This window comes from Schistosoma mansoni, chromosome 4 (assembly GCF_000237925.1).
Source record: "Schistosoma mansoni strain Puerto Rico chromosome 4, complete genome".
NCBI lineage: Eukaryota > Metazoa > Platyhelminthes > Trematoda > Strigeidida > Schistosomatidae > Schistosoma > Schistosoma mansoni.
In genome coordinates, this window is record NC_031498.1 from 3,967,010 (window position 1) to 3,993,020 (window position 26,011).

General features: G+C 33.8%; 1 protein-coding gene across 1 annotated transcript; it reads right to left on the reverse strand.

The window, feature by feature from the left end:
- Positions 1-8,531: 8,531 nt before the first annotated feature.
- Smp_051760 (hypothetical protein) lies at positions 8,532-22,394 on the reverse strand (the record flags this gene model as incomplete). The annotated part of the gene is made up of 4 exons (XM_018796578.1): positions 8,532-8,625; positions 9,464-10,472; positions 16,183-16,225; positions 21,906-22,394. 4 exons carry the CDS (start codon positions 22,392-22,394, stop codon positions 8,532-8,534), a joined length of 1,635 nt encoding a protein of 544 aa, XP_018651706.1.
- Positions 22,395-26,011: the final 3,617 nt, after the last annotated feature.

A 26,011-nucleotide genomic window follows, 5' to 3' on the forward strand; every position in this document is an offset into this window, starting at 1 on the left:
GACATTGTACAACCCTCATCCATTGCCCGATGTCGGCGATGCGTACTATCGAGGAGACCAGTACTTGGACGAAACAGCCGTTTATTGCTTCCGATTTTTTAATAGTGGTTTAGCTTAGATCAGTTCATACTTTAAAAGGTATAAAACATTGATTGATATTTTCCTATTCTCACACTTATTACAGAGATATTGTTTAAAATAAGGTTCTCTGTTTCATAGAACATTTGCAGTCATTTAATCAAGCCAACAATGAACTATCAATTGAAGTTATCGCTACAACAACAAATATTATGAACACTTTTCAAGACGAAATAGACATCTTTGATATCTCCTATGAAAAACAATCTTCTATTCAATTTAGAGTTAATGGCTCAGTCATCAGTTAACTTCCTCAGGTGGCAATTCTGAGAGATATTATAGGGTACTAAATGATTGAATTGAAAATAGACCTACAAATAGAAAAATAATATCTTTAGAACAATGCATGTCATATTGACTGATTATGTTTAACACACAGACCAATAACATAAGCTATATAAGATAAGAAATGAACATATTTTGTTTTATTATTTTTCACTGGTATTTATTTTATATGGATGATAATTTATTATTATAACTGATGCACATATATGAAACTGAAAACTAGTCATTTATCATTTGTTATAAATGGTCCATGTAAAAATCACTGTCCGCATTTATTATACACATAAGTACCATTATTATGCCTTGATTCAATGTATCATATAAAAGAACTTATATGAAAAGAAAACGAATCCACTACAATTGTATACAAATGATAAGCATCAAACAAATGTCAGGGAATTTCAGTTAAACTAAATTATGATATTTTAGAACCAATGAATGAATAAATGTGAATAGAGTAAGTTAGAGAGTGAGTGAGTGTCATAATTTGAACTAAGACAGTACGAATGCATAACATAATATTAAATGAATATGTTTTATTGATGAATAATGTGAACTATCGATGCTAATAGATTCGTGCATCATTGTCATCAACTAACAACAATCTACTTAGAAATGACATTTTCAATATACTAGTGGAATGATTTTAGGCTGTTTGCTTTAAGATTTATAATGTCTAAGATCTTTGGGAGCTAGTTGCCAAGTATAATGCAATTAGCAAATATAACAAGGTTTAATGTCTAAAAGAAAATGAATACATTTTAAAATTAACAAACGGTGTTTAATTATTATCACTATATCATATTATGAATGAATAGCGCCTACGAGATGTATATCATATTGCATTACAAATGAAATCTTACTGTTTTTTACGATCGGTTTCTAACACTAAAAATGCAACTCCGTTATTAAATGCAGGTTTTATACATTGGATTTTGAGTCAGACTCTTTCGACTATTAAAGTTAGTGATTTACTATTCCACAGTCTAAGTTAAAAAACGCGAGACGGGGTTAAAGCCTGAAGAGCTTACTGGTTGAAAGTTGAATGCTTTGATCATGGAACTAATACTCTAAAGCCATCGCTTATAATCCATGGGACATTTTTACACTAAGCTTTGAAAGTTAATTGGATGAAAATGACTCTGTGTCTAAACATTTTGGAAAATTGATGATGTTAAGACTTTGCACACAATAAATAAGACGTATCTCAATTAACAACTCCGCCTGTAGCTCTTCTAGAGTTACTGCCGGTCCCAAGCCGGGTAAAGGAGGAGGGTTGGGCATGGGGTTAGCGACCCCATCCCGTAGAAAAGCTAACTCGCTAAAAAACGCTAACCAGAAAAAATAATTCAAACCATTTAAACTTTGCCCTGGGAGTTGAAAGAATAATTATGACGTCTCGTGATGAAAGCCGAAATTCTTCGGAAGTCACGAGACCGATGCACCTTCTAACAACCAGAGCAACACTCTTTATAGGTACATGGAACGTCCGGACAATGTGGGAGACAGGAAAGACCAGCCAAATAGAAATGGAAATGAGGAGATACAACTTGGCAGTACTCGGAATCAGCGAAACCCATTGGACAACAAAGGCTAGGTACAGGAGAGATGCTGCTGTACTCCGGTCACGAAGGGGAAAATGCTCCACACACTCAGGGAGTTGCTCTAATGCTGTCCAAAGAAGCACGAAATGCACTTGTGGGATGGGAATCTCATGGACCCAGGATAATCAAAGCATCATTCAAAACAAAGAAGCAAGGGATCACAATGAACGTTATCCAATGTTAATGCACCCACCAATGATAACAACGACGATGATAAAGATCAGTTCTATGAAAGGCTGCAATCAATTATAGAGAAGTGCTCACGAAAGGACCTCACCATCCTGATGGGAGATCTAAATGCTAAAGTTGGAGTGGACAACACAGGATATGAAGATGTAATTGGACAACATGGATTAGGAGAGAGAAATGAAAATGGGGAGAGACTTGCAAACCTATGTGCATTCAACAAATTGGTTATAGGCGGCACAATATTCCCACACAAACGCATACACAAAGCTACATGGATCTCACCGGACCAAACCACAGAGAACCAGATAATTCACATCTGTATCAACAAAAAATTCCGAAGATCAATGGAAGATGTGAGAACCCGGAGAGGAGTTGACATAGCTTCAGATCACCACCTGGTTGTGGCCAAGATGAGACTGAAGCTAAAGAAACACTGGACAACTGGACAAACAGCACTACAAAGGCTCAATACAGCCTTCCTTCGAGATACTGACAAGCTCCATGAATTCAAGATAACTCTCAACAACAGGTTCCAAGCTCTACAGGATCTACTGAAAGAACAAGAAACTACTTTGGAGGACAACTTGAAAGGGATAAAAGAAGCACTAACTTCAACGTGCCGGGAGGTTCTTGGTCCTAAGAAGCATCATCACAAGGAATGGATCTCTATGGGAATCCTGGACAAGATTCAAGAAAGGAAGAACAAGAAACTAGCAATTAACAACAGCCGAACACGAGCAGAGAAAGTCAAAGCACAAGCAGACTACGCAGAAGCAAACAAGGAAGTGAAGAAAAGCATTAAAGCCGACAAGCAGAAATACATGGGAGAACTAGCAACGACGGCGGAAAAAGCTGCAAGAGAAGAGAATATGAGACAACTATATGATACAACGAAGAAATTGGCAGGGAGATATAGTAAACAAGAGAGACCAGTCAAGGACAAAGAAGGAAAGACAATCACTGAGACTCAAGAACAGAGGAAAAGATGGGCAGAATACTTCGAGGAACTGTTGAATAGACCAGCCCCATTGAATCCACCGAACATCGAAGCAGCCCACACTGGCCTTCCAATAGATGTCACTCCACCAACGATCGAATAAGTCAAGATGGCCATCAGACAAATCAAAAGTGGGAAGGCGGCAGGACCTGACAATATACCAGCTGAAGCACTGAAGTCAGACATTGAAGTAACTGCGAACATGCTTCACCTTCTATTCAAGAAGATTTGGGAAGAAGAACAAGTGCCAATGGACTGGAAAGAAGGATATCTCATCAAGATACCAAAGAAAGGGGATCTGAGCAAATGTGAGAATTACAGAGGCATCAGTTTGTTATCAGTACCAGGAAAAGTTTCCAACAGAGTGCTGCTGAATCGGATGAAAGACGCAGTAGACGCCGAACTTAGGGATCAACAGGTTGGATTCCGTAAGGATAGGTCGTGCACAGACCAGATTGCGACACTACGGATCATCGTTGAACAATCAGTTGAGTGGAACTCATCACTATACGTCAACTTCATTGACTATGAGAAGGCGTTTGACAGCGTGGACAGGAGAACATTATGGAAACTTCTTCGACACTATGGAGTTCCTGAAAAGATTGTCAACATTATCCAAAACTCATACGATGGACTACAGTGCAAAGTCATGCATGGAGGACAGCTGACAGATGCATTTCCAGTAAGGACCGGAGTCAGACAAGGCTGTCTACTCTCCCCATTCCTCTTCCTTCTAGTGATTGACTGGATTATGAAGAATTCGACATCTGACGGGAAATACGGAATACAATGGACAGCTCAGAATCAATTAGATGACTTGGACTCCGCAGATGACCTAGCCCTCCTCTCTCATACACACGAACAAATGCAGATGAAGACAGCAAATGTAGCAGCCGTCTCCGCATCGATAGGCCTCCACATTTACAAAGGAAAAAGCAAGATTCTCAAATGCAACACGGAGAACACCAACCCAATCACACTTGATGGCGAAATTCTGGAAGAGGTGGAAACATTCAAGTACCTGGGCAGCATGGTTGATAAACAAGGAGGATCGGATGCAGATGTAAAGGCGAGGATTGGCAAAGCAAGGGCAGCATTTCTACAATTGAAGAACATATGGAACTCAAAACAACTGTCAACTAATTTCAAGGTCACAATCTTTAATACGAACGTCAAGACAGTCCTACTGTGTGGAGCTGAAACGTGGAGAACTACTACGGCCATCATCAGGAAGGTACAAGTATTTATAAACAGTTGTCTACGCAAAATACTCAACATTCATTGGCCGGATACTATTAGCAACAGCGTTTTATGGGAGAGGACAAACCAGCTTCCAGCTGAAGAGGAAATTAGGAAAAGACGTTGGAAGTGGATCGGACATACATTAAGAAAATCACCAATATGCATCACGACTCAATCCCTAACTTGGAATCCGGAAGGGAAGCGGAAAAGTGGAAGGCCAAAGAACACACTACGCCGGGAAATAGAAGCCGATATGAAAAGGATGAATAGCAACTGGAAAGAACTGAAAAGGAAGGCTCAGGACAGAGTTGGATGGAGAATGCTGGTGAGCGGCCTATGCTCCTCGACGAGGGGTAACGGGCGTAAGTAAGTAAGTAATCTCAATTAACCCTGTGGAAAATAATTATTGGAAAATCCAGTCTATTCTTTGTCATAAAAATGTAAAAAAAAAACATCACAAAGGAATTTACTCATTCGATATGAGGATGCTTTACGCTCAGGTGAAATAAAACACACCAAAAAAAAGCGAAAACAGTAGTATAACATGAAGTCTAAGTGGATTTGTAAAGTCGAAAAGCAACCAGAAAAAGTATACTTTGAAAAAAATACGACCGAATCAAAACAAACAAAAATGCCTGTACAAGAGATGTTTACAAGTACAAATAACATCTGTAACATGAACATACCTAAAAAGTGAAGATTGAAAAATGCACTAAAAAAGTATAAATCTAGTTTTTTATGTATGCAAAGAATATTATCAATTTCTCCTAACAAGTAACTATGTAAATAAAAAGCAAAATTATGACTAATAATAATAACTCCTTACTTGGTGGGATAAGACGGTTTATGGACGAATTAGATGTGGTCTGTGAAGATGATGGAACAGTGCCAGGGGCTAGTGGGAGATGATTAGCACCAAACATCATCATATTGCTATAGGGATATAATTTGTTTTGAATACTGGATAAATTGACTTGTTGTCCACAGTGAGATAACCTTAAAATATATACACACATCAAAGAAAGACACAATTATTTAAAATCATTACAGGTATTTTCAAAATAAATATAATTTATTGTTCATTCATCGTCATTTTGTACTCGTTTAGTACTGTTATCAGTGTAACAAAACGTCTATCCATGGACTCTCGATGTATGGTTATTTAGACTAACAGATATGTAAACTGAAAGACGCTTTTCGTCCTCTCAATTTCATAAACAATAACCCCGCCACGAGAAAGCGAGATGAAAATTACTTCATGGAATACTATGCTCATAGCCGATGTGCCACCTGGCGTCCTCCCTTTATATCTCAAGCCTGGACTCAGATTGATCACATCGCGATCAGCTACCGCTGGCGTGGTTGTGTACAAGACTGCCGCCCCTTTTGGAGTACCTATCTAGAATCTGATCATGCCCTGGTCTGCGCCAATCTTACCTTACTTTTCAGTGGCCGAAGGATTGACCACCACTAACGGATCGATGTTAGTAAACTAGTTGCAACTTCTGTTGCAAGTATCGAACCGAGCTGGCTTCTAGGCTAGCTAACATCCCACCGAAAAGTATAGATGAGCATTGGTTGCAACTGCATGACGCCATGAAAATGGCGAGTAAAGTCGCTTGCGACTTCGCGAAACGTCCTGATTATAAGCAATGGGTTTCTTCAGGCTCCTTACAACTCATCGAAGCCCGTCGGTCTACTCCGGGTGACCGTGAGTTTGACCATAAACGAAGGCTGTTAAGAAATGAGCTTGAGTAAGGACCGAGAAACCTAATGGTCGGAGCGTGCTAATGAGCTGAAAGCAGCAGCTGCATCTGGTAACTGTCGGAAGCTATTCCAACTAATCCGAGCTACTGGCAGAAAGAAATCTGGTGTGAGTGAAACAATCGGTGAGGATGATGGGATGCCAATCACTAATATCCAATCGACGTCTTGGACGATGGGCAGAATTCTTTGAAGGGCAGTACAAATGGCCTGCTGCTCCAGCAACAACAATCAGATTGTCCTGCCTTCCATGGCCGATGACGACTGCTCCACCAAATGAGGCGGAAGTCCACAAGAAACTTCAACTCTTGAAATGCTACAAATCATCGGGCTCAGATGACCTACGTCCGGCTCTTTTTAAAGAGCAGTTTGTATGTGTGTGTGGATATCGAAATGATATTACATAGAAGCATTGCAAGGTAATCATATCTAGCGTTGTATGTTTCCTGTAGTGATCATCTTCAACCAAAAAAAACTATTGTTACATGGAACTCCCCGTAAGCTATTATGTACGATTATAACAAAAATGTCAAGAACGGTGTCAATGTGGCTTATCGTTCAAGTGCAAGTTTCTGTACGCAGATCAACATCTGAAACTTTGAAGAATAATGATACCGACGAATCGTCAAACAGAATTAAGTAAATCTGCGATCTACTGATCAAAAGCTGAATATTTTAACCACATATTTACACAAAAGTAAAAAAAATAGAATAAGTAATAGTAAAGAATGTAGGTCAACAAATATATGCTCTCCAAATTTTAAAAGCGTTTAGCACGTATTGAAAAATGCAGAACGAGATTTCATGCATTTGATCTACTGACTTCAACATGATAACAATGTCATCATCAAAGGTCTTTTACAAGTTTGAACATTTTAAATTCTTATCCAAATAAAGTTTTCCAGTCAGTCTCTAATGTCTATTTTTAAATATTTTAGCATTGTGTATATCACACACATATATATTACTATATATACAAAACATGCATGTACATGTGAAATGTATGAAAAACACCGACACAAATACAGACATGCACGCATAGAGAAAAGCATTTATCATTTAAAACAATTACAATGATCTCTATCTGTTTAACCGTATATACTAATCAACTGGAGGGTTAAACAACCTGTCCAACCATAGTTTATATATCCATGTTTAAATATACATTCAATTAGATAGTTTTTTTCTTTTTTGAAAAAAAAAAGAATTTGACGAACTACTTCTAATTATTACTATTTGCATCAAAAAAATCACACACCAAAATGTAATACACATGATACGTTGATATGATATAAACAGTATCATTATATTATTACTATTATTAATGAAATGTAATTTACAAAATGGGAAAAAATGTACACAAAATTACTAGTTTCTAAGAAAATTCATTACTTTATACCGTTTAGATAGATGAATCAATTTGTTACGTGAAACTACGTGTGCAACTGTTTTTTAAGGTTGTGTGAAATAAACAAATAAGTGTTTTCGGCAAAAAATAATAAAACGAAAATAACAGACTTCATAAACTTGAAAGTAAAAAAAAGTATGGATTTCAATGAAAAAAAGCCGTGCTGTTTTTTACGAAAAGTTTGTTATAGATTTAATGAAATGATGCGGTATCTTAATTTGATTCCTCCATAGATTTCTTTCAGCCTACAACGACAATTAACATTGAACAGAGCCTGAAGTGGTGCAGTTAGGCATATATAACACACATCTCTTAGCTACTTTAGTTCATGGAAATTCTGTTCCAGGAAATCAATCAATCAATCTCGGATGTTTCATCAGATGTGAACAATGATTCGGATGCATCTATGATTACAAATGAATAGCTGAAGAATATCACTGAACTTTAAAAGGTCAAATTTTATAACTATAAAATAAACCAGAGTGGATTGTCTGGTATTATATCAACCTTTTGATAATAAGACGAATATCTCAGCTAAGATTCACTAAACGGTAATATAAATAGTGCTAACTGCAAGTAATTCGATATAGAAACTCGACAATATAGTGGTCAACAAGACAAATCCGCACGATTCATAATTATCAGTTCATTATGGAACAATTTTTAATCCGACTCTTTTACTGGGCACAGGTTTGTGAACATAACTTACAACTGTACTGGGAATGTAAGAGCTAGTGAAACTATCTGACTGCCCAAACAGAAGTATGAGAAATGAGGCTCAAACTTGTAACCTAGTGATTGAAATTCGAACGCCTTGACCACTGGGCCAACTGCTTTATTTTATTCACAAACATAGATACACATTACAAGGGGACAATTTCTAATTATACTCCCTCCAGGTGAATTATAAAAATCGAAAAAGAGCAGCTGGATCTAATGATTCTACTGCCGAAGTACCAAGATCCATGGTAAAATAAATAAATGTCGCAAAACATGACCTAAGTGTTGAGTATAGAATAAATCAACTCATTCAACAGATCCTTAGGTATGAACAACACAGAAAGTGTTAAGACTAATGATACTACTCCGTTTCTCGAACCAAACTAGGTGGAGCGCGGTTCGAACTTGAGATTTAGTGGCGGAAAGTTGAACGTCTTAACTAATGAACCTACTGCTATAGTATTTCATTACTCAGAAATTCAACAAATAAGCTAATATAATCCAGTAATCACTTAGAAAATATAAAATGATAAGAAAAAACCCTATGAGTTTTTTCGCAATGGTTGAAGGAGGATAATAAACGAAGCTTTAAAAAGTAAATAATAACCACTCATGAGAAAAACACACATAACAATGATATTATCATTTTAAGAAATAACAGAAATCTCAACGGAATGAACAAATATAAATTCAAATTTCCATAATTAGAAGTACACAACTAATTAAGAGTTACGAATAAAACCATTGCTTCTTCCTTCATCACACGCTTAACCTGCAAAGTGCAACTAATAACAAATGTAACAACTGTATGGGATCAGTTAATTAATTAGTCAGTGGATCATTAAACATATAAGTTTTGATCATTCATAAACTATGAGAATAATGAGATATAGTGGATTAAGTGAAACAACCAATAGTTTACTATTTTAATTAAATAGTATTATATGGACCGAAAGAAATTGAGGCAATTGATTAGCATTCTATAAAAATTAGTTGCTACGCTGTATCAATGATGCAATATATAGCTTATTGCAAAGCTAAACTAAAAACATTCATGTTTGAGGAAAACTAGTTGAGAAACCTACGGGAAGTCAAATGTTGCAAACAACAACTTACGATGTTTCTCCGAATTGTGAAGGATCAGTTGTTCGTGAATGTCCTGCAGTATTCCCATTTCTGAATTGACTACTTGAATTAATATTTTGATTACTACTGTTAACCGATGTTGATATTATTGTATTGGCATGATTAGGCAAAGAAATTCCTGATACTGGTGGTGGTAATATGGAGTCAGGAACACCATCAACGCTATTGCTTAGAGTAGCCATAGTAAGTGCATACAATTCCATAAAACGTGGATCACTGAGTAATTGATTAGCAGTTTCTGAATCAATACCCATAATTTGTTTTAATAAATTTTGATGTGGAAAAAATGAGTTCGAGCATAATGATGATGGGACTGAAGGTGATACTAAGTGTGCAGATGATGATGACAAAGGTCTGATCTGTGAACCACAACTTGTAGGTTCTTGCAATCCTCTTGGTGGTAGATATGAATGAGCAGGAAGAGAATCAGCTGAATTACGTAAAGAAAATGGTATCGAATTAACATTATGATTGGTCAATGGAGAATATTTTGAAACTGTATCATGGATTCGTTCACAATTGTGATTTGTACCAACTGTTGTAGGAAAGTATGATGCTCCTTTTAACGAATCATTACCTGTTGAATTCCAAGATTTATTGTTACCATTGTTATCTACAATAGGACACCGGTTTGTATATGTAGGATTGTCAAATTTGGGATACGCAAAAGATTTATCATATTCATTATGACGATGTGAATACTTATCGTATACAGAATTTTTGATATCGCGCTGCTCTGATTTTCTGTAGGTTCGCTTTTTACCACTTGGATGTTTTGGAGATTTGGATTTAATAGTAGTTTGTGACTTGGATTCTTCTGATTGAGCAGAGGAATGCATAACTTCATCAGTTAAAGCAGCTACACTAAATTGATGACAATGAGATTTGTTACTATTGATAGAGTCGGATCGTTTAAGATTTTCAGATGGAACGGAAACCATTGGCATTGTTTTAACACTATCAGCATCACAACTGTTACCTATAAAAATCATATCAATAAGTAGGTGAATAAATAAATAATTTAGAAAATTCAAAACTACTAACTAGAAGTAATGTATTTAATAATTTTTCAATCACGAACTAATCTTAGTTGGACGACTGCTGAAAACCTGAAAGCACTGGACAGCTGTTTCATCCCAGTATAGGACTCTTCAGCATTATTCACCCACGGCCAAACATCCAGGATTCGAAACCAGAAACCTCAGTATCCAGCTCGAATACTGTAAACGTCTAACTACAATCAATCTACGATATTGAGGGACCAGCTTCCATTGCCTATGGTGGATAACTGATTTAAAACCATTAAGTTTAAGCTTCACTGGTCACTGCTTTTAACTAGAACCCCGGGAATCGTGTCTCGAAGCAAGCCACTAATGAGCCCATGACTATTATTAGTACATATTTACTGAACTGTAAATGGAAAAAATTTATTATCATCACCAAAGAATCTACCAATTTGAACCATTTCTTTAGCATTTGGATAGTACCAGCCAGGAACTTTTTTCTTCGAAATAGTAGTTCTTTACAGTTACACGTTAAATTTCAATTTTCTGATACTCTGTAGCCTGGTAAGATCCAAATTTCTGGAGTTAGCAACCATAGTTTCCTCTTTATTCATGTATCATGAGAAATCATCATTTCCTACCATCGCAGTAATAGGCTAGTTCCTATCAATTATAATTATTAATGGTCGCTATGGCATTGACAAAATATTTGCATACTACCGTAAATAAGAGGATAAATTATATGATCTAAAGAGACTTTTTACTCAAGAAAATTTGTCAACTAAATTGTAATAAAAATTCATACATATCACCTATCATCCATCAGATTCACATATATTATGAAGTAATTATCAGAAGTTTATTTAGCATTGAAATATTGTACTAATGACGTTGTATAGAAAGAAAATGAAAGCTTCACGATTGAACTATCCAGCTCAGAGAATACAACAGCTCAAAAATACCACATAAGCTTGATACTGTAATTATAGGATGGTTATTTTCTTTGATTTATAGTGAAAAGAAAACAGCATTTGACAACAGATGAAATATTTCTTACGGAATGACAGTAAAGTTATGACTTTTTTAGAAAGTTATGTCATCCATTTAGTCATGAGACGTATTTTCTGCATGTGGAAACTAGTAACGATTGTAGCTAGGTATTAAAATCGGAATAAATGATGATCTGGGACCTAAATTTCTGATTCAGTAATTCATTTAGCAAGTAAAAGTTAACAGATGTACTTTGAACTTGGAGAAATATCACTTTGAATGTCTGTCAGTCAATAATGATTAAAATAGAAACTGGTAAATATGTGTATTAACACAAGTTGTCATACCACATCAACAACACAACAAGATTATTAGCAAGGAAGTGTAGCGACAATGATAATAAGAACTACTAAATGGAAGAAAAAGTATGTATAAAGGAATACTAGAACTCAAAATCTACAGTGGTTTAAAGAACAACTGTATCTGAGCCACTATCACAGATTCTCATCCATAATCAGCCGACGTTTCAGCTACTGATAATAGATGATTATAATAGCTATTATAAACTGATAATAGTCAGCCAAACAAAACTATGAAGAGCATCATTTAAAACTGTAACAACCTAATAAATAAAAGTCAATTGCTTTGAACACTAAGTCATATTTTTAATCGATAATAGATTATTATAATAGACTATCCCATTGTATATCTTACTAATATTTACCTATTATTTACAATATTGTTCAAAGTAAAAGAGTCATATCGAATATTCAATAACAATTAACTAGAAAAACATGAAGAGAAAGAAGAAATCAAAAGTCTATACTATTTACAATGCATACACACATATACACTCACACACATACAAACATAAATATGTAAAGGGATTGAATTATGAAACGATTTTTCTCAATAATTATTTGTTTTCCTGTTATAATTTAAACTCTTTTTCTTGTATCCACACAATAATAAAAATAAGATAAACTAAATAGTAAAAAGGGATGTAAATAAGTAGATGAATAATTGGAACAGAAAATAACTTATTCAAACATTAACTAATAAATAGACACATTGAATGAAAACAAAACACATTCTCCTAAAAAAGCAATGGATAAATAATAATAATAATGATTGACTGGTTGACTGATTACATTGCGTCTGTTTCAAACACGCACATGATCAGTCATGTAATTGTGACTACCACTGGAGATAACAACAACACCAACGAGAAGAAGAAGAAATATACGGACTCGCATACATACACATACCCAGACAAATCATAGTACTTTCTACTTAGAAGATGAGGATGGTTATACTAATAATATCAATAATAATAATGAATGATATGGAGAACTATGATTATTCTTGTTAGCGATGATGACATGTATGCTTTTGAGTTATTTTTCTTTCTTACTGTTTTATAAATCCATCGAATTTCAGGCGACCCGATTGAATACCTGTACTACCTGTTCCTAACATCTAGATGTTTCAACAAGTTATCTGTTCTTGTTTGTCTGTTTTAACACATCATTTAGTCAATTAATCTCATAACCTATTCAAGTGAATTCATGAAAAGTTTACGACACTTCGCTGTACAAGTTACAATAAAGTGCAATCAGAGATATCGTGGTTTCTGGCAATATGCATCGAAAAGAATGTACATTATTCAAATGTCGACTTCTGAACTGCTAACATTTAACTTGTAATCACTCAATATTCGTCGTCAGGATCGATCAACAAATAAGAAACGTAAACTTGTTGTAATACTTCGTGCCAAGAATTCTCTATTGTATCAATAATATAATATTGAAGAGAGCTAATAATAATAATAAATTACCATATCATATTAACTGTTGTAGTACATTGATGTGTATATGTAAAGGATTTTTTCATGCAATCTTATTTTTATCATTAATATTATAATGAATTATTTTTGTTTCTTCACTGCAGTTAACAATTAAAAAATGTATGTGTATAAATTGTCTGTACTACAGTCAGTCAAATGTCACATAGAACCTAAAACACATATAAATCGACTCAAGTTACCATATCTCATTTGCATAGTGAAATTGTCAGGGTAAATCCTAGGGTAATAGAAGTAGTAACAGGATTAATAGGAATAGAAAACACTAGAGATTCAAGGTACATTTCGAGAGGAAAATATAGATTAGTAAAATAATTCTTTCTTTAAATCTATGAGAAATTAAAGGACTTAAAATTTAAGGGAATACAAAGAGTGAATGTATTCGCGACACTGAGAATAATTCTTAACCAGATCATTCAATCTCTAACACTATTGATTACGATGATCAGGTGGACCCTAAATAGGTATTGCACTACAAACTCTTGTTATTTACTATTGAATCAATATAAGAAAAAATGTATGAAAAATGTGTCATTACTTTTAGGCATAGAAACAAAATGTAATTCGCAGTAGTAGTTGAACTCTAATTGACACTCAAGAGATATACACATCATGTTAGAATATTGACTGTTACGCATACAAAATTTACTTAACTGTCAGTGATTTATTTTCTAAATAAATGTTAGAGAAAAGTGTTGCTTTTAAAACTATTGAGAAATGTTATAACTGATAGAACTGATAACTATTTTATAAAGAATAAACAGATATCATGGATGATGGTTGCGCTGCATAGCACATCGACTGATGTCAGTAATAGTATGGTCGAGATTAAATTCAATATAAAATCACACATGATGCAAAACATAAAGACCTCTGGTTCGAAAGTTACATGATGTGTACAATAAACGAAAGTCTTAAACTAGAACAAAGACAACTATTCAGTGCTCACTAGTCTTCAATGATTTATAAATTCATGCCAGTTTGTAGTGAAAATTAATACTAAATTTATCATTCATCACAAACTGTTTAATGTTATTGGTGATTGAGGTGTATGTAATGTATCCCCAACCAACGCCTACCTCAACATTCAAAAGACAAACGAGTATTGATCTAAACCATGTTAGTAGGTATAAACTACCTTTTTGAGGTTCATGAGATAATCGATAACAGTGACAATTTAAGGTGATATGGTTCAGATGTATTTCTTTTCTATTTTATTCTAGATATTGAGTTCCAGTATTTCTTTATACATTCCCCTCTAACTAGTCTTACCGAACCTTATTGTAAATGTGTATTCTTTCTCAAGGAAGGTGGTTTTTAGTGAAAACTAATAATTATAGTTGGTGAACAGATGAGTCCCTTTTACTAATCGAGGTATTCTCAGTGGTTAATTATTGTTTTCCACTTTCTTCACTCTTAGTGAAATCAACTTCTATAGGCAGACACAATACTTATCAGATTGTAAACGTTTTTTTCTAATTATTACGATCATTACATTTTTCTTTTTATTTAGTCAAAATTAACAATTTCCGATTTAAGTTAGCGGTATTAAAACTTATACTGATAGCGATCTAGCAAACAATTATTCCTTGTATACTAATTTTCGTTCGTGCTGTAAACGTAACTGATAATGAACTATTTTGTCAGAATTCATTTTATCAATGATGGGTAAGCTTTTCTGCAGAGGTTAAAACTAAAACTGCATTGTTTCGCAAAGTGGATGATTTAAAAATATCGTCAACTTACTAACCTATGCAACTTCCAAAAAATAAAACATTGAGTTTACTGGGTCAATAAACAAAATAAATACAATTCAGTGAAAAAATTCAATGAAAACAAAATTTCCCTCGCCGAATTTCATAGCTTTTGATCAACTTCTATAGTGACTTCCTCAATATAAGTGGTAGCTGACTAACCACGATAAATCTCACAACCATTATAGTTGATAACAAGAAATTAATCATATGTTAACAATAATGGTTATGTTCGAAATATATTTGATTACAGTAAGGAATTCGTAGCACAAAATACGACATATTTCAACAAATTCTTGTTTAGTGACACTTTCATGTAGTATATACATTCGATAGATGAATATTTCGTGCAAATAAATTTCATTTATTTCGATAATAGACAAACTGGAAAATATATAAACTATTGTTTCGTTTAAATTTTGCAGTATTTAGGTAAACGATAGATCGTAGTTTTATAGAGGTGACCCAGATGATTACCAGCTCAAGTAGATACTTTGATCGTGTTTTGTTTTTCGAGTTGAATTTATTTAATTGTGAAGCTTTTATTGTCATTAACTAAGTCAGTAATTAGTTAAAATATAGAAACTTTCTGAAATTTTTCACAATTGTAAAACAGATAGCCTAGAGGTTGAGACAGACGCTTCTGTGTACGGTACTACACTATTCGTCCTCTACTAAATGCTAAATAGTACTTTGAACAACCCAGTAAAAGTAACTACTCAATAACGTGATCCGAGTAGGTATACTTGGATTGAGTTCCAACGTTTTATGTATAAAAGCCGATGTATGAAACGCAACTGAAAGAGAAAACAGAGTAAAGGATAGAAAGGTTTCTGAGCTTCAAAGGCCAATGGTTTTTGGAAGTTGAATTAGTTCTAAACATTAAGTCATCAGTACTGTACAATTTCAAATGTAAACTTACCAATTAATATATTTGGAAAACAAAATTAAGTTATTAAACACCAAATCTCGAAAAAAGAATAAAATATCCTTAGTTCCTTCTCCTCACCACCACCAAGAAGAGAAAGAATTGTATGAATAAGCGCAATCATTCATGTATTCACTCTTTATACTTACCATATGTTACCTTGTCAGCTTTTTGCGGTGAAATAATATCCGGCTAAAGTATAATAAAAAGAACAAAAACAGAAAATAAATACATAAATCAGTTTAATGCGCTACGTTCACACAAGCACACATAAATAGAAATTTAAACATTATACTTCACTTTACATGTTGCTCTCACTCACTTTCACTCTCTCCATAGCTTTCTCGTCCTGTCTTTCTTGTTTTACCTCTTACTCTAAATGACATAAAAATTATTTTTAGTTTGTATCACAGACCACTATGGAAAAATTAAAAGCACTGGACGGCTGTTTCGTTCTAGTACGGTATTCTTTCCTTAACAGTGAATTATCTATGAACCTACCACAGGGGATCAGACCCAGGACTTTTAGTCTCCAGAAGGGCGCTTAATCTCTAGAATAGTTTAATGTATCACTGGAAGTGATTTAATTCCCACTGAGAGGAAAAGAGCTCAGGTTCAAACAATTTGCTCAGAATTAGTAGTGAAACAGTACAAAATTTAAATAGGTTATGGTTACATTTTTAAGTAAGTCAATAACACATATACCATAGGACCAGAACGATAATGTGTAATGGTCCGAAATTCACACTGGTTTAAGAAAACACTAACTAGAAATTTAAAGCATACAATGAAATAAATCATGAACCGATCAGTGTTAGATCAACATTGAAAACCTAGAAGCACCGGACGGCTGTTTCGTCCTACCATGCAACTTCTCAGCAGTGTATATCCACGATCCCGCACGCGGGACTCGAGCCCAGAGCCTTCGGTTCGTCATCAAAATAAAAACCAGACAATTTTCACAACCCCACACTATAAAAGAGTCTGTTTATATTACAAAAAGGAAATGAAACACCGCTTCGATATTATAAGGAACGAAACTTCACTCAAAAATTAAAAATATTAGGTTACTTGATGAATAAGCCAAAATAAAGTTGAATAAGATAAAAATTAATCCTGGGTGATTGAAAGTAGACAGTAAGAAAATCTGGACAGGAAGGCAGTAACAGCCGGGAAAATGCAGCAGTAACTTCCCAAACTTCGAATTTAGTTGGCTCAAATCCAACTGGAGATATCAGTTCCCCTAAGACTGCAGGTACACTTTACTGATAAGTGTAAGCCACCTGCGCAAAACCTAGATCAAGAATCTCCTACTAAACACCTCCAACCACGTAATATAAAATCTCATTCATAATAACTTTAGATTGTATTAAATCTGCCATATTACTGGTCAAGTACCTATGATATCACTTATATTTCATGATACTATTAATAGGAAGGGTTTGTATTCTTACTAATGTTGATATTCAAGAGTTTGGTTAGCATCTCTGTAAGCATATACACAGATGCCTTGAACGAGTGCCTAGATGCATAGGACAAATAGATATGAGTTGAAATTTAATAGTAAATATTAACAATAAAAAAAGCAAAACCACTTCCTAATAATGATACTTATTACACATTTCGAACAAATTAATAGCTTTATAGATTTAATAGCTTGACAAAAAATGCATTGATGTTTGAAATGGTAAATACTGGGGTTTTAGTTTAAATCAGTGTATTAAAGAATATTGGTTTGTGATAGAAAGCGAAAATAAAATGGGATCATGAATTTGTTAAGGATGGTTTCTTAAAATTAAATTAAATCATTTACTAAGTACATAGGTATGAGCCACACTTCAAGTACACGGACTAACAATATTAACCTATTGCCCAAAGCGAAGTAGAAAGAGTACAGTTCGAACCTGGGATTTAGTAGCTGAAAGTCAAACAGCCTAAACACTAAGTCACCAATCCAGGATGATAGCCGTTTACTAAAACATCTGATTGTGTATTCGGATAGCTTCAGTTATTAATTATTTCATTATGATATTCTATTGTATACTCATAATTCTTGTTATGTATTCATTAGGCATGATATTCGTTTGATTAATAGTTATTTAACTTTAATTAATGTTCACCACAAAGTGAATCTGTACATGGAGAAGTGCTATTTTTCCCTAGAACAAATTCTTCACAATCAATCACGTCTACTATTATTTTATTTCATGGCTCAGTGAGATATAAACTTTATTCAGTTCCAATTACACCTATTATCAAATCGTATGTAATCATTCCGAATCCCTTTCCAATTATTATAATAAACCTACTACGCCACCACCACCTTAGTACAACTAGGTGATAAGTCCCAGTTACGATAAAATCCAACGTCTGGATTCCACTGCTACTAATCACTATTTAAAAATGTATAATTCCACAAACTGAAAAAGCCATCAAATGTTTTGTTTAGTTATAGTTTTTAATGAAAATGAAGTGCGAATGTTAAGTTTTCAGTGGAATAAGTTAACAAGTTGATTGGCCTAAATTCAGTCAAGTTACATAAAGAATACAGTTTAATGAAATGGGAAACTATTCTCTCTTTCCTTCTTAATTTTTTCTCAAAAGAAACTTAATTTAGGGTGAACTATTTTGTTTACCATAAAACAGTAAACAAGAGAAAAAAAATTGTTTTTTGAAAGAAAATTTAAATTATAAAGGGAATAAACTAATAAATAAAAATTATTAAATACTCAGTAAACAATTGAAGATTTATGGTAAGCAGAGATGGATAGTGGCTAGCAGTGGAATCCAGGACGCGCGTTTCGTCCTATTTGGGACTCGTCAGATGGATGTACCTGCATCTCAGAGTTGATGTTCACTCTGGGACTCGAACCCTGTACCCTCGCTTCAAACGCCATCGCGTTATCCACTCGGCCACTGAGTCCTAGATTCATGTGCTCGACTTTCACAGAAACACACTTTTTCCAAAATAGTGATACTACGCACCGTCGAATCAATCATAATCCACCAAGGGCATAGCATAATTGTGTTGACCCAAGTTCTCATACCATATTTTTTATGATGAGATGAAATCAACAAAACTAGTGACATAGAGATAGAAATAATGCAGCAGTGATAATAACGGGAAAGACTACTGATTGAGAATACCGTTCGAATAGGCAGAATGGAAAGGTCGTGTATGAAGGAAGACTGAGATTATGGATCCGCGACATTGTGACCGATTCTAGACTGTCACCTAAAATCTCCAGCCACTGACCAAGGTTATCAGCGTAGAGGTTCAACCAAATAGTCTGGATGTACTTACATAATTCAGACCAATGGTCAATGACTTCATAAATCGATGGCCCCCTTTCTATACAAAAGTAGGTGAAACAGAATTCAGTCAGTCAGTCAGTCAGTTACAACGTAGAACTTCGTACGTACGTACATCAGTTCGAGTTGCCATACCACATTAGCACAGAGATGCAGTTGTCGATTCGAAGCCCATAGTGGTAGAAGTAGTAAAAGCATAAACATTAATGTGAAAGATTAGGGTTTGAAGATGTTATTGAAGGAGTATAATACAGTGAACTAAATTTGGAAAGAGAAAAAGGATAGGGACATGAAGAATTCAGAAGATTAGAATTTGGTAGAACACAAAGAGTGGATGCACCTTCGCCATTGCAAACGATTTTGAGCCATGTCATTCAAGGTCTCTAACCATCGGTAGCTATCATCTCGCGAATCCCAACCAGGTAGTCTACACCTACCAACATGGCTCAGTCCACTTGTCAGCGACTTCATGGATTTATGCCATGTTTTGGTCTGGCCACCCCTAGCTTTCTTCCAACCTGCTCCCACACCATAAAGCATTGCACGTCGAGGCAGTCGGTGGTTGGGCATACGTAACACATGTCCCAGCCATCTCAAATGATGGAGTTTCACTACTTCATCAATCGATTTGCCATCCTTACCTAGTACCCGTCAAGAATATACATTTCAGCGACTGAAAGTCAAATGTGCTACCCACTAAATCATCAATCCATACAATGGTTAAGTAACAAAGAAATATACAGATGGTAAAGGAAACCCCAAGTGACATTGCATGGGAAACAGATTTTCGCCTTGGACAAACAATGGAACTATTTGCGTTCCAGAGATCATACGTTGTCCCATAATTCTTGAACTAATATCAGTCAGCGATGAAAACTATCTGCAAGCATTATGACTTTGATCTTCATATACAAACAGGAATATAACACATATTGAATAATGGAAAATACTTGTCTTATGTAGAGTGTTACGGTACATTTATTCAGTTTATTTACCGGGTGCATATTTATATACTTGGCTTCGACAGGCTTAATAACACCATCCCCTTTTCTGCATCGAAGTAAATGGAACAGAGTTTAAACCTACGATGTAGTAAATGAAGTATTAAAGTTGAAAAATTCTCGAAAAAATAGACTACCCTTTTACAAGCCCAACACATGTTATACGATCAAAGTAACCAATGATAATAATAATTAATATTATTACCAACCGAAATAACCAAGTCTTCGTGACCTTGAGATATAAAAATGATGATAAACATAGTAATAACAAAAAGTTGAAGGTAGGGGAGAGGGTGACGAATAACGAGCGGAAATAAAACTAACAAAACAACACTAATATTGTTTAACAATATTATTCATATGGCATAATCTCAAGTTTATGATGAATAAGTTATCGTGAAAAAGCGCACGCACACATAAATCATAGTTCTATTTTGTTTAAGAATATGGGGAAAAAAGGAGGGAAGAGGAGAGAATGAAAATGAAAACAACGAAGTAGTAAAAACTTCAGAAAAGACCAAATGAATTTAAAAACGACTTTAAACCACATCGAAAGAAAATGATAGTAGTAATACCAAGCGATGAGTTAATAATCATTTACTTTGTTCAACAATAACGTTTTCTCCTACTTTTCAAACATTAAAAAACACCAAGATGAACGAAGGCATCTCTTTTAAATGAAATTTTGAATATTCGTTCCATGAGCTCATATAAGCAATGAATAAACATGATGATGTAATAGAAAGATTACGTAGTGTAGATAATAACAAGAACAGATTATGGGTGTTCAAATTAAAAGCCATGTAAAATTAATAAGTTAACAATAAATTATAATGTGAATGAAGTAAGAAAATTAATGATAATAGAGGGGTCAAATCAAATGAAGTGATCCCAGAAACAACGATGAACAAAATCAAGAGGACATGGGAAATAATTTAAAAAGAGGAGGATATCTTTAAAAGAGACATCAGTGAACATAAAAGTGTTATGGCTAAATAGAGAAATGAATTTCGCTCAAAAAGTATAAGAAATGCTATCTGATTGTTTCCTTCATAAACTGTAGTGTTATCAGGTTTGTTTCAGGATTCAAAGTTAATAGTTAAGATTTATGGATAGTGTAGATTCGCCTGTCATACACAAGCTGAAGAGACAAAATTAGATATTTGATACGTTTAACAGTATCATTTTCACCACATAATTTCTCACCAACATTTTAAATGTTTTGATCAACATATTAAGGCTTTTCTACTGTTCGTTAAAGATAATATTTGAATATCGCGCAGGAACTTTAAGGTCTCATTCTCGATTCTCAAGGGCTCCTCCCAAACTATACTTTCGACGTAAAAAAAAGATAAATTTATTAGATAAATAACTCTTTTGTCAATGATATTTCTGAACACCGATGAATGGACAACCTGAAGACGAGATTTATATATTTCTTGATGTATCAAAAACATGTTTCTACTTCCTACATACGACAGTAACACAGTACAATCGGAGAAACAAAGAGGACACTATATATATATATATATTTAGAGAGAGAGAGTATAGTAAATTACCTTAGTTTGAGAATTCCATATCCCTGGCACTGACACTGAACGATAATCTTGCGGTGATGATGTAATATTATTTCCAATAGAATGATTTTTTGGACTCATCATTGAAGTATATTCCGGTGGGGATTGAATAGTTTCTTGTGAATACCTATGTTCCATTTTAGGCAGTGCAGTCAATGAGGAATGATTATGATGATGAGAACGACTTGAAGATATCAATGTGTTATTAATAGGAGAATTCGATGTTGCCATTGTATGAGTTGATAGATTAACTGAAAAACAATAAGGATTATGATGATGAAGAGGAGGAGTGGGAGTTTCGTCATCTCGATACTGGACATCATTATGATTAGTTTCTTCATGAAGACTAGTATTATTATTTACTTCATATGAACGATGATGATAATGCTTATTACTAGTACCATTACTATTATTATTAGGTTGTATGGAAGAAAGTTTATTATTACCATCGGTAATAGTAGTATTTACCATGGACTTTGTATCTTTATCGCGATTCGGTGATAAATGTATGGGAGACGAGATATGATTAGTATCATAATGCGGTTCATAATCAAACAATGCTGGATGCTGATGAATATTATTAAAGTGGTAGTGACTATGATTATGATGATGGTGAAGATGATGTCGACGATGACGAAGTAAGTCATTTGTTGTAGATGTCTGTGACTGAAAAGGAGAGAAAAAGAGGGAACGAATAGGATAGAATTTACATTGAATTTTAATGTTCACATTTAAAAATATGCATAATAATGAAAAGGATTTAAAGAATTTATTGATTTGCACTTAAGACCAAACAACTGAAGGTCAGTAAATTTTCAAGTATCAAGACATCATTATTACACGTAATACATTACGCGAACTAAACCTGAAAAATTTACAAGTTATTAAGTAATTTTAGACACAACTAGATTTATTCTGATTCCTTCGAGTTAACCGTATTTACAATAAATATCATTGACTTTAGTGAATACCTACTTTAAAAACTTGTAATCATTATCTTTATAATGGCTTAGTAAATTTATATCACTTTCAATGACTCATTAGCCCTGACCTCTACATAATCTCTCGAATTTCTTCAAGAATCCAGGTAAGTCTTGCTAACAAGTATCAATTACTAGCAAGAAACTTAGTCTCAGGATTTCTAATCGACTATCTCCAACCATCTAACGAGTCAATGCTGAACGATTTCACTCACTTGTGAAGTCATTCAGTTGTTCAGCGAATGCAATATAGCAAAAATGACCTAAATATATTATCATTATTACCAATAGTCTTCTGACGAATCTACTAGGAAAATACCATTCAATCACACTGTTTTCAGAAACAAGTAAGTAATTTGTTTACAAATTCATTGAAGTATATATATAACGTAGAATTCCGTGTTTTAAAATGCCAAATCATCTATACAATGTTTACTGACCAAAAAAACATAACATAGTAAGTGGATAGTTTATTATGTGAAATGGCATTAATGATAAACAGTGGGATGGATTACATATACACAGAAAAAAAAGCAAATAAACTATTCCATAACACGCGGTATAATAAATAAATAAAGAAGAGACAAATTAGACATACTGTTGGATTTTACAAACCACATGACATCAAAAATTTAAAAAAAAACACAATAAAAAAGTGAACTATCTCATTATTTACGCGTGTACATTAAAATTACGTGTAATCATTCAAAGCTTAACTAAATCACATACCCTACACATTAAATATCATGTAAACATATTCTTGCCAAGACATTTGTTTTTAATCATGATCTACCCACATTCTTTTGAACTGAGGTAATGATGTATGATATACATACATCAATCATTTACCACGTGTAAGGATTTATTGACTTGACTTTCATTTAATATATTTCATGTAGATTTGTGTCAACTCTGAACGTAGCTCTTCTAGGGCTACTGCCAGTCCCAAGCCTGGCTAAACGAGGAGGGTTTGGTGTGGGGTCAGCATCCCCATCCCATAGAAAACTTTGCTAACCAGAAAGTAAAATTTGAGTCAGTCAGTTAGTTATAATTATTTTAAATAGAGACTAACAGAAATTTAATAAGATTTCCATGACCGAACTGACAAGATAAAATGAACAGACAAGCTGAATAGTAACGAAATTGAAATGATACTGAGCAAAGCAGGACATTGAGAATATATTTTGGATGAAAAGGTATGCAAAGTAGAATACTGATTCTTATGGTGTAATGAGAGATTAAAATTTAATGCATCTGTGTCATTGTGCATTAAATGCTTTTAATTTGTACATTCAAACTACATCATACCTATGTATTTCCCATTAACAATAACTACCACCTTATATAGTTGGAGAAGTTGTGTGGTGGGACATAAAAAACTGGTCGTAGTGATATTCGTGTAGAAATCTTTAGATAGTATCATTTCTAACATTTTATTCTTCAATATGTTATTTGCTTCTCGGTTAAACTGTATTTCCCAAATTTCAATATGTTTTTATTGTAGTCAGCATTATTAGCCCTTACCAAAATTCATATCATTATTCGCAGCGCTGATTTAAAATTGTAGGAGAAGATTTATCCAATGCGATTTTTTGATTATGTGACATAAGTCCAATTTGTGAAGCTCTTTAACTAACAATCACTAAACACAATTGATATTATTCAATGAACTCGAATATAAATAAATTTTCTTTGATCTCTACTAAAGTAATCTTTCTGACAATATTTATCTTTTGGAGTAGCTGATATTTAGAAGGCAGTTGTTGTATACCGGCATCAGATTGATTAGATTTATTGACGTTATCTCAAACATAATAGAGATACATCATAATTTAGATCAGAGATATACACACATTTATAGCAGGTCATACATTTACTAACTAACAAGTAATTTAAACATTTTAAAATATAGCTTTCTTGTGAGAGGGGAACACTGACTAAAAGAAATTAACTGTCTAAACAAGTATAAAATATAATTGTACATATTTGAACTGGTTTGAAGAATATGGAAAAAAAAAGTAGCGAATAATGAAATGGAAGTTAACTTCATCAATGTTAAAATAAAAAACATACTAAATGAAATAACAGACTTATTTACAAAAACATCTATCTACATGCATGTGTACATGCATGTGTACATGCATATATAATTATGATTACAGTGATGCGTATCTAGCCTTGGTGACTGTGAATTAAATAAGAAAATAGATAGTTTGATTTGTAGTGATTTAAATTATCTCATTTTGATAATCTTGAAGAAATCTTAATTGGTAAAAATACAACTTGTGCGGATCCTGACGATATGTAGTCTGCTTTGACTAAATAGATTAATTGTGGGTAGCAGTGGAAGCTAAGATTAAATTTTCGTCTAATTTGAGACTCATCAGTTGGATGCACCCACATCTTAATATGTTGATATTCACACTGAGGGACTCGAACCCAGTACCTTACGCTGAAAACCCCCAATACATATTATCCACTTGGTTACTGGAAGATAATGAATTTTTTCAGATTTGTAACGGTTTTATTCCACTGCTAACCACAGTCTATCTAATCTACCCAAAAAAACAACATTTCAATGACAAATAAAAAGGATTAAAGGAGTAAACAAGCAAATAAACGCAAATACACACGTTCATATATATATATATATATATATATATATATATATATATGAAATAGAATATAATAAACAGTGAAAAACATGTTAAACCAGGTATAATATTATTGCTTATGTAGCTATGTATCTACTAAATGAAAAAGGGTAGTAATAATAATGATAATAATGATAAATAATCCTTGATGACACTACTCATATCATGAAATTCATACATAACAAATGAACAAATCAATGTACGAATAAGTAAGTGAGTGAATGAATAAATTATGCACTTCGAATTATCGTTTTTTGTAGAAAAAAAGTTACTATACAACCAGGCTTCAACACGTATAAAACATATAATACTATGAATTGAAAAAAACAACAACATTATTTCAGTTTAGAATAAACAGTTTGTTAATAGCGCGGTAATGATATGTGTTAAATTGTCAATTACATATACTTCTAAATGTAAAAACGTAGTGCAGTGAAGTAATTAATTGATTAAT